General features: G+C 43.3%; 1 protein-coding gene across 6 annotated transcripts in view; it reads left to right on the forward strand.

Annotated features, from left to right (window-relative positions):
* LOC122542456 (hydroxylysine kinase-like) overlaps window positions 1–9,684 on the forward strand; it is a 51,904-nt gene extending 42,220 nt beyond the window's left edge. For all 6 annotated transcript variants that reach the window (XM_043680160.1, XM_043680165.1, XM_043680161.1 and 3 more), the window contains exons 3-5: window positions 3,729–3,871; window positions 7,601–7,784; window positions 8,678–9,684. In XM_043680160.1, the coding sequence (XP_043536095.1) occupies window positions 3,729–3,871; window positions 7,601–7,784; window positions 8,678–9,153 (803 nt within the window). In that variant the 3' untranslated portion in view covers window positions 9,154–9,684. The remainder of the gene's footprint in view (window positions 1–3,728; window positions 3,872–7,600; window positions 7,785–8,677) is intronic.
* The last annotated feature ends 1,536 nt before the right edge of the window (window positions 9,685–11,220 follow it).

Below are 11,220 nucleotides of genomic sequence, written 5' to 3' on the forward strand. Positions count from 1 at the left end.
AGTCCCACTTGCCAGCACCCGGCCCATATCCCTCCAAACCCTTCCTATTCATATACCCATCCAGATGCCTTTTAAATGTTGCAATTGTACCAGCCTCCACCATTTCCTCTGGCAGTTCTTTCCATGCATGTACTACCTTCTGTGTGAAAAAGTTGCCCCTTAGGTCTCTTTTATGTCTTTTCCCTCTCACCCTAAACCTATGCCCTCTAATTCTTGACTCCCCGACCCCAGGGAAAAGACTTTGTCTATTTATCCTATCCATGCCACTCATTATTTTGTGAACCTCTATAAGGTCACCCCTCAGCCTCCGATGCTCTAGGGGAAAAAAACCTAGCTTGTTCAGCCTCTCCCAAAGCTCAAATCCTCCAGCCCTGGCAACATCCTTGCAAATCTTTGATCAAGATCTCTTTTTAATCTTAGATAAGATTCTTCACTGTCCACTATACCATCAATCTTGGTGTTATCTGCAAACTCACTAACCATGCCTTCCACATTCACATCTGAACCATTTATATAAATGACAAACAAAAGTAGAGTCTGCACCAATCACAGGCCGCCATCCCAAAAAACAACCCTCAACTGCCACCTTCTGTCTCTTCAACTGCCTCTAGTGCAAGTATATCCTTACTTAGGAAGGAGGCCAGAGCTACAGACAGTACGGCAGCCCTGTGGCTCAATGGTTGGCACTGCTGCCTCACAGCGCTGGGGACCCAGGTTTGATTCCAGCCTCAGGAGACTGCCTATGTGGAGCTTTCGCATTCTCCCCGTGTCTGCATGGGTTTCCTCCGGGTGCTCTGGTTTCCTCCCACAGTCCAAAGATGTGCAGGTTAGCTGAATTGGCCACGCTAAATTGCCCATAGTGTTCAAGGATGTGTAGGTCAGGGAACGGGTCTGGGTGGGTTACTCTTCGGAGGGTCGGTGTGGATTTGTTGGGCCGAATGGTCTGTTTCCACACTCTAGGGATTCTATTCTTCTACTCGGTGCAGTCTCATGAAGCTGTGTATAGCTTTAGCAAGGCTTCCCTACTTTTAAACTTCAGCTTCCTTGTAATAAAAGCCAAATTTCCATTTGTCTTGTTAAATACTTGATGGATTTGTAAGCTAATTTGTTGTGATTCATGTACCAGCATAGCTAGATTCTTTTGTACCACATGGCTCTTTAGTCTCCCCATTTAAATAACATACTGCTTTTTTTCTATCCTTCCTCCCAAAGTGGACAATCTCACATTTTTCCCACACTACTCTTCACCTGCTGATTCACTTAACCTATCTGTGCCCTTTCGCAGACACTTGATGTCTTCCTCACAAATTGCTTTCCTATCTCTCTTTGATCATCAGCAAATTTGGCTCCAATATACACAGTCAGTGATATTGTTATAAAGCAGAGGTTGCCTTCCTCTGAGAACTAAAACTACAACACCCAAAGAAGTGAACTTCACCCTATAATCTGTAAAAGGAGTGTGAAGAATGGTATAACCTGCTTTTCAGCAACTTCCAATGGTTAAATAGATCATCAGCAAATTTGGCTCCAATATACACAGTCATTGATATTGTTATAAAGCAGAGGTTGCCTTCCTCTGAGAACTAAAACTACAACACCCAACGAAGTGAACTTCACCCTATAATCTGTAAAAGGAGTGTGAATAATGGTATAACCTGCTTTTCAGCAACTTCCAATGGTTAAATAAAATAAATTCCTGGTGGGCGGCACAGTGGCACAGTGGTTAGCACTGCTGCCTCACAGCGCCTGAGACCAGGGTTCAATTCCTGCCTCAGGCGACTGACTGTGTGGAGTTTGCACTTCTCCCAGTGTCTGCGTGGGTTTCCTCCGGGTGCTCCGGTTTCCTCCCACAGTCCAAAGATGTGCAGGTCAGGTGAATTGGCCATGCTAAATTGCCCGTAGTGTTAGGTAAGGGGTAAATGTAGGGGCATGGGTGGGTTGCGCTTTAGCAGGTCAGTGTGGACTTGTTGGGCCGAAGGGCCTGTTTCCACGCTGTAATGTAATCTAAAAAAAAAATCTCACTTCAAACTCAACAAGTAACAATTTACTTATCTAACTCTAACAGTGAAAAAATTAACAAACTATTTACAAACTGAGTAAATCCATTCTAACTACGAACTATTTTCAAATAAAACAAGATTCTAATAGTATGCTGTTCCAATAAACAGAGATCCCACTCATTACAAAATATCAGGAAGTACAGCTAAATGATGTGTCTTCTTTTATATACCTACGTTGTTAAAACCATCTGATTTAAATTTAATAGGTTCGATGTAAATGTTTCAGTTCATGCACTCACCTGCAAACCCCCAAGCTGTTGCTCACAGATCTTCTTTCCCAATCTGTAAGCACAGAAAAAAATACCATCCTTTAAAGGCACTACTTAATACTCTCCCCCTATCACTTTACAAACACCAACTTCAATATAGAATATAAACAATCAAGGCCCCATTATTGATCATGGAATTCCCTACAGTCCAGAAAAAGATCATTTGGCCCATCCAGTCTGCACCAACCCGCTAAAGAACATCCCCCACAGACCCAGCCCCTTTCACTACTACCATAGCTCTGCATTTACTATGGCCATCCACCTAACCTGTAAATCTTTGGACTGTGGGAGGTAACAGGAGCACCAGGAGGAAGCTCACACAGACACAGGAGAACATACAAACGCCAAACACACCCAAGGCTGGAATTAAATCCAAGTCCCTGATGCTATGAGGCAGCAGTGCTAACCACTGAGCTGCCCAATCCCTATGATTCTACTAGGTTACAGCTTGCCAAACTCTAAATGATCCCTTTATCTGCAGTCTATTTTTCTTATTCATTGACTATTTCTCTATCTAAGCTGATATTATATATCTGCATAGGTTACTCCTATGCAGTAACCTATCCGTTTAAGCAAGTGCATTTCAAAATCTAAATAAACTATATCCACAAGTTTCCCGATGAAGGGCTTTTGTCCAAAACATCGATTCTCCTGTTCCTTGGATGCTGCATAATCTGCTGTGCTTTTCCAGCACCACACTCTCGACCCTGATCTCCAGCAACTGCAGTCCACACTTTCTCCTATACATCCACAAGTTCTCCTGTGTTCATGTTACTTGTTACGTCCTCGAAGAACCGGAATGAATTTGTATAACAAGATTTTCATTTCACAAAACTGTGTTGACATTGCCTGATTATATTATGCATTTCTAAATGCCATGCTCTAAAATCCTTACTAAAAGAGTCCAACATTTTCCCAATGATAGGTGCTAGGTTAACTGGCCTTTAGTTTCCTGCTTTCTGTCTCCTTCCTTTCTTGAATATTGCTATTGTTGCAATTTTCCAGTGTGCAGACTTTTCCAAAATGTAAGAAATTGTAGAAGATTGCAACCAGTGTAACCAAACTTTGCAGATACTTCCTTTAAAGTCTGAGAATGCAAGTCATCCAGTCCAGGGGATTTGTCAGCCTTTAATTACAATAGTTCTCTTCTTCTCTGGTGATTGGACTATTCCAATTGCCTCCCACCCCTTTGTCAGCTCTCAGTGGAACAATCCAGTCAGTTTCATTGGCCCATTATTTCCCCATTTCTCGCAAGTCTCCATCCAGTTTGTTGTTGACATCAATAATTATTGGTGGGTTTGACACCATTACCACACACTTTCTCACACTCCCTCTGCAACACTTCAGCAAGGTGAAAGTTATTCTTCTAAATTTAAATGCGAACTCTTATATTTTTCAGAGCAAGGAAATGAACGCAGACAGCATATGATCAGGCTGCTGACATACCTGCCCGGGGTCCCATTTGCCAATCTCACTTTGGATCATCGGATGTTCTACAAAATGGGTAGAACCTTTGCCCAAATGGACAAGGCTCTGCATGAGGTATTTAATGATTGAGCTTCGTATTTCAGAAAGTACAGACATGGGCTCTGAACCTCCTGTTAGCTCCAAGCATTGGTGACCGATAACAGTGTACATCAGATTCTTTAATCATCTGGTTTTAATCCCTGAACAAAGCAATTTACTCCCCTTCTGTCATGCCAGTGAGGTTTACAGCTCCATGATTGAAAATCTGTCCCTATGTAAAAGATATTCAGCGTGAGTGCTGTTGGGTATAAAGCAGCCCCAAAGATGCAGTGCTGGACAGTCCCAATTCAGTTTCTGGAGTTTTGTAGCTCTGGGACCTGAACTACTCTGAACCAAAGTATTGTGAGTCTCAGTGCATCTTTGGAGCCCCTATGTCACTGTCCACCTGTTCAGGAGGATTGGGAACTGGAATGGGCTTCTTAATGGGCACGTGCTTATAATCATTGAACTGGAACAGCAAAGATGAGAGACTCCATGACTGAGGCACCACTACAGCAGAGGACACACCAGCATTTCACACCCAGTATAGGCTCGTGGGGCCAAAAGACCACCTCCTACTCTGTACAGGAGAATTTTATGCAATTCGTTTTTGTGAATTATTATTTATCTGCTTCCACTGCTCTTTAAGACAGCATGTTCCAGATTACATCTCACTAAGTAAGTGTCATAGAGATCTATAATTCTGAAAAAGGCCCTTCAGCCCATCATGTTCAGCCTAGTCAAAAAACCACCAAATTGTTTTAATCCCATTTTCGAGCACTTGGCCCCAGAGCCTTGTATGCTTTAGCATCACAAGTACACACTACAATACTTCAGTATGATGAGGATTTCTGCCTCTATTGGCAACGAATTTCAGGTTTCCACGAACCTCTTTAAAAAGTAGTTTCTTACCTTCTACCCTGTCTCTGTCCCTCATAATTTTCTACATTTTCATGAAAGAGAAGAATGAGTACAATCCGTGCTTGGACCCCAATTCTTCAGAATCTAGATCAATGATTTGAATGTGGAGTTTAAATATAGTACTTCTAACGTTGTGATGACACAACACTGGGTGGGAATGTGTGTTGTGAGGATGATGCAAAGAGGTTTTAAAGGGATTGAGACAGGCTGAGTGTGTGGACAAATTGAAATACATTTGCAAACGTATCCACTTTGGAGGGAGGAACAGAGGTCATGCTGTTTCTTAAAAGAAGAAAGATTGGCAAATATCGATGTCTAAAGAGACCTGGGTGTCCTTGTACTTAGGTCATTGCAGGTACAGAAAACAATTAGGAAGACAAATGGTATGTTGTCCTTTGTTGCAAAAGAATTTGAACTGTTTTGCTTTAATTGTATCGCATTTTGATGAGACATACCTGGATTGCTACAATGGTCCCTTTTCCTAAGGAAGAATATATTTGGTGGGTGTGCAGCAGAAGCTCTCACAGATTAATTCCCAGGATGAGTGGACTGTTTTCTGAGGAGACATTAAAGAGTCTAGGCCTGTATCATCGAGGGTTTAGAAGAGTGAGAGGTAATCTCAAAAACTTACAAAATTCTTAAACAGCCAGATAATGTAGATCCAGAAGGGAAGTTTCACAAGGCTACAAATACAGAACTGTGACGATAGTCTTAGAATAAGGTACAGGCCACTTGAAACTGAGATGAGAATGAATTTCTTTGGAATTTTCTATCCCTGAGGGCTGTGAAAGCTCAGTCAGTGGACATGCCCAAGACAGAAAATGATAACTTGTTGGATACTACTGTAGTAAGGTATGGAATAGCAGGAAAAATGGGAGAAAAAGAGAAAACTGAAATTGACAATTAACCATTATCCAGGCTGAATGGCCTACTCCTGTTCTCATGTTCATAAAACGAAGACATGATAATTTAAAAGCTGATTTTAAATGTTCATTCATGGAACTATAGCATGTCCTGCAGAATTGTTTCAGTTATAATGTAGAACAAGATAAGAGAAAGATATAAAACATCTGTACCAAACAGAAGTTGCTGGAGAAACCGTGTTGGTCTGGCAGCAGGTTCTGAAGAACATGCAGCATGGTGGCTCAGTGCTTAGCAACCCAGTGCTAACCCGGGTTCCTGTTATGGGCGACTGTCTGTGTGGAGTTTGCATATTCTCCCTGTGTCTGCGTGCTTTGGTTTGCTCCCACAGTCCAAAGATATGCAGGTTAAGTGGATTGGCCATGCTAAATTGCCCATAGTGTTCAGGGACATGGAGGCTAGGGGGAATTAGCCATGGGAAATACAGGGTTACAAGGATAGGTTGCTCTTTCAAGGGTTGGTGTGGACTCAAGGGGCTGAATGGCTTCCACGCTGTAGGGATTCTCTGTCTAAGAAGGGTCACCGGACCTGAAATGTTAACTCTGCTATTTCTTAATAGATGCTGCCAGGGCTGTTGACTTGTTCCAGCAATTTCTGTTTTTGTTTTGGATTTTTCACATCCATAGTTCTTTGTTTTACAAATTGGTAGTGGATTGGGTTATATGGAACCCTCACAGCGTGGAAACAGGCCATTTTGCCCAAAAGGTCCACACCAACCTTTCAAAGATCATCACACCCATCCCCCATCCTATATTTCTCATGGCTAACACACCTAACTTACACATCTCAAAACACAATGGGCAATTTAGCATGGCTAATCCATTGAACCTGCACATCTGTGGGAGGAAACCAGAGCACCCAGCAGAAACCCACACAGACACAGGGAGAATGTACAAACTTCACACAGACAATGACCCAAGACTGGAATCAAACCCAGGTCCCTGCTACTGTGGGGCAGCAGTGAAAACCACTGAACCACCAGAAACAACATGGCTTCAAAAGCTTGTATCAGTAATGATGGTTATGAAACTATCATTGATTGTTGTAAAGCCCCTCTAATTCACGCATATCCTTTAGGGAAGGACATCTTACCCAATCTGGCCTGCACGTGACTTCATACCCACAGCAATGCCATTGATTTTAAACTGCCCTCTGAAAAGAGTCACTCAGTTCATGGATAATTAGAGATGGACAATAAATGCAGGCCTTGCCAGCTCCATGAAAGCATAAAATGTTTTGTCCTTTGATTAAATCCAAAGTTTGTAGTTGAAGTACTCATTTCTAAGTCTGTGTTTAATAGATGCATTTACTAAACTTGTGGAATTTGATGTCTATGAAAATGATTGATTTGATGAACAGAGTTAACCCTTCACAACATAATGACAGCTGGTTAGGCGAATATGGCAAAGCAGGAAGGTTTCCTGTTTCTGTTTGAGAGCTGTGAGGCTGACAGCCGACAACGCATTGTCTGAAAGGGGAATGAGTTCTTTCACCCAATCACGCAGAGTGGGTGGCACGGTGGCACAGTGGTTAGCACTGCTGCCTCACAGTGCTAGAAACCCGGGTTCAATTCCCGCCTCAGGCGACTGACTGTGTGGAGTTTTCACGTTCTCCCCGTGTCTGCGTGGGTTTCCTCCGGGTGCTCCGGTTTCCTCCCACAGTCCAAAGATGTGCAGGTCAGGTGAATTGGCCATGCTAAATTGCCCGTAGTGTTAGGGAAGGGGTAAATGTAGGGGTATGGGTGGGTTGCGCTTTGGCGGGGCGGTGTGGACTTGTTGGGCCGAAGGGCCTGTTTCCACACTGTAAGTAATCTAATGTAGATCTGATCAGATGAGAAGGACTGTACGATCAGCCTTTTCTTATTTCCTATTCGCAGTGACTCACACCGTTCGAGAATCAGTAACAGATTTCTCCCACTTTTAGGAGTTCTTTCACCCAACCACACAGAGTCTGCATCGGGAAGGGTTCAAGTGGGACCTTTCATATTTTCATCTCCTGGAAGAGTACCTGCCCGAAATAGAGCAAGGCGAAACACGGTCAATTGTCAAGCAAGTTCTTCAACAGTTCAAGGAGAAGTTACTCCCTAACCTCAGCAAATTCCGCAGAAGTAAGTTTGAATCTCATTGCAAAACTGGATGTGTTCCCAAAGCAGTTTGGTCACAGGATCATTGAATGTTACAGTGCAGTGCCATCTGAATGTTTGAAACACCTGGATTTAGCCCACTCATCCATTCACTCCCTATACCTAGAGCTTTTTCAGCTCCTGATTGAACAATTTCATGGAGACACAGATGGAAGATTTTATTCTCACTGGGAGTTTGGAGGGGGAGGGGGGGAGAGTGTGGGATGTTAGAAATTTGAATTACTTTATCCATCTCCCTCAAAGCCTCACTTGATCCCTAAATTCTTCAATGTTAAAACTACCCCACCACTCATTGCATTGAAGTTAAAGATTTATCACCCTGTTGGAATGGACCTCTTTGCGAAAACTGTATTCCCCACTGTTGCTCCTTTGACAGTCTGTTCTTCAACTATATAGAACAAAATCTCTTCTCGTATCTCCTCTCACGCTTTTGTTGAGGATCTTAAATGTTTGCCCTCTACACAGATCCTTTGGAGATGATGTTCCTGTTAGAACCTTGTTCATATGATATAGAATACTGTCTAATCTCCTTTGACCATGTCCCCATGACAAATGTTCCTGTTATGGAGCAGACCAGACTCTCTCCAAATATTTTAAGAAGGTAGCTTAGTACCTAACTTTTCTTATTTTAAAGGCATATGTGCAATGTTTGTTCCACATGCAATGCAGCTAGCCAAAGCATTTGACGTTAAACAAAACACAATTTATTTAAGCACTCTAGTTAAAATACAACCAAAGAAAGAGAAATTTAAAATAACTTAACTCTGTTGGTAAACTTAACTGAATAATAGATACAATGACCTTTTGCTAATTAAGCTATTGAATGATTGCAGTCTTTTTAACATGGCTTTTCCCAGGCATTATTCATGGAGATTGCAACGAGTACAACATTCTGCTAGCGCCAGTGGATTATTTGGCTGATGGTATGACAGACAGATCCAGCACAACACACCCACAACCGGAATTCCGCATCTCTGCAATCCTGGACTTTGGTGACCTGAGCTACGGCTGCTTTGTGTATGAACTGGCCATCAGCATCATGTATCTGATGACCCAGAGCACAGAGCCCCTCAGTGTGGGGGGGCACGTCATGGCAGGTTTTGAGAGTATCATCCCACTGACAGAGGACGAACGTGATGCTCTGTTCCTGCTGGTGCTCTGCAGGTTTTCTCAATCACTGCTTATTGCCAGCCACAGTGTGTTACTGCATCCCGAGAATGAGGAATACATCATGGTGACAGTGCGGAAAGGCTGGCGGTGTCTGCACCAGCTGTGGCAGCTCGGCAAAGAGGCAGTCGAGAGGATCTGGTTTGACACAGCCAGGTCCTATTAGAGCGAGAGTGGGTAAGAGCTGAGTCAGTGATGAGGAGAGAACAAAGATCCCAAACTGTTTCTGCATCACCTCCCATCCTCCCTTAGAGACTGAAGCAGAGTTACGTTCTTTTCTCATTCCTCTTCCTCACCTCGCTCTTTAAAGTCTGAAACTGAACAGGAAGATGCCATTTGGTCCACTTCTGTCCCTTGGACAGACCTTGGATGGCCCGGTCTATGGGAAACTCTGCTGGGTCTGTTTAATTTTGGGGTAAGTGATGCCTCCAACTCACACCTGAAGAGGTCAGGACTATAAACCTCCCCGTAGGTTTGATCATTGTCATTCTGTATGGTGAACAAACATGTCAGTTTGTCCCTTGTCCCTGTCAGACTGTCGTCTCTCCCTGGCAGACTGTCGTGTCTTCCCCCTGGCAGACTGTCGTGTCTTCCCCCTGGCAGACTGTCGTGTCTTCCCCCTGGCAGACTGTCGTGTCTCCCCTGTCAGACTGTCGTCTCTCCCCCTGTCAGACTGTCGTCTCTCCCCCCCCCCCCCCGTTAGTAACCAAAATTGATCATAAATAAGCTGTAGTGATGTTTCCAGATTTACCTTTTTCCTGGATCTCTCCACATTCATTTCCCCACCACAGCCCCCTGCATTTTGTCAGAACTCAAAGTCCAAAGAAAATACCAACACATCTGTGCATTATGTACCTGTTAAAACGTGAACTTTAAACCTTTACTATCTGCATTTCAGAGGCTCGTGCTTGCCTATGGGAGCATTTAAGTCAGTTTTTATGGCGTGAAAATCTTCAATACTCCATAACCACCTGATGAAGGAGCAGCGCTCTGAAAGCTAGTGCTTCCAAATAAACCTGTTGGACTATAACCCCGGTGTGGTGTGATTTTAAACTTGAGACAAAGCATGGTATCTTATATTTTGCAATTTGAAACACAGTTTGTCTTATCAAGGCTTTGTGTAACAGAGGAAACATCTCATTAGAAGTAGCTATTAACTCATGTATAGTGCCTCAGGGGGTGTGGCACTAGTCCCCATGTTATGCCTGCCAAAGCAAATTAAACAATGCAAAAAGCAAATCATAGCTTCAGAGTGTGATTTCACTGCAGATGTGCACTTTGTATTTGAAGATGTCGAAATTGGTGTTTATAAATCTAACATCTCAAGTTAAACAACTATAGAGTTGATGATAAGATTTCTGATGGTTTGGTAAAATGTCTTCAGTTACTGAGATGCAATTGTACGAGATGCTATCGGACTTCACTTTGCATTTTAAACAGCATTTCAAGATTTTGCCGTTTGAGAAAATGAAAAATAAAAGAAACAGATTAAAGCACATAATGCAATTGTCAGACCTTCTACACTTCAGAATCAACTTTCTAAAATTCATTGGAAAGGTTCTGTGTCTGTTAAGAAATCCTGTAATTTTGGTATTAAACTACACAATTATCAAATTGTTAAATAGCTACTGGAACCTCATTTACACTTCAGCTTTGAGTCATCTGTTGGGTTGAATTTATCTCTCCACTCTGGAGGCTTCCTGCCTCTATTCCTGATGAAGAGATTTTGCCCGAAACGTCGATTTTCGTGCTCCTCAGATGCTGCCTGACCTGCTGTGCTTTTCCAGCACCACTCTGATCTAAACTCTGGTTTCCAGCATCGGCAGTCTGCACTTTTGCCCTGTCAGACTGTCCCTATCAGACTGTCCTGTGTCCCTGTCAGACTGTCAATGTCAGACTGTCCTGTATCCCTGTCAGACTGTCAATGTCAGACTGTCCTGTGTTCCTGTCAGACTGTCCCTGTCAGACTGTCCTGTGTCCCTGTCAGACTGTCAATGTCAGACTGTCCTGTGTCCCTGTCAGACTGTCCATGTCAGATTGTCCTGTGTCCCTGTCATACTGTCAATGTCAGACTGTCCCGTGTCCCTGTCAGACTGTCCATGTCAGATTGTCCTGTGTCCCTGTCATACTGTCAATGGCAGACTGTCCTGTGTTCCTGTCAGACTGTCCTGCGTCCCTGTCAGACTGTAGATGTCAGACTGTCCTGTGTTCCTGTCAGACTGTCCCTGTCAGA

This window comes from Chiloscyllium plagiosum, chromosome 40 (assembly GCF_004010195.1).
Source record: "Chiloscyllium plagiosum isolate BGI_BamShark_2017 chromosome 40, ASM401019v2, whole genome shotgun sequence".
Classification (NCBI taxonomy): domain Eukaryota; kingdom Metazoa; phylum Chordata; class Chondrichthyes; order Orectolobiformes; family Hemiscylliidae; genus Chiloscyllium; species Chiloscyllium plagiosum.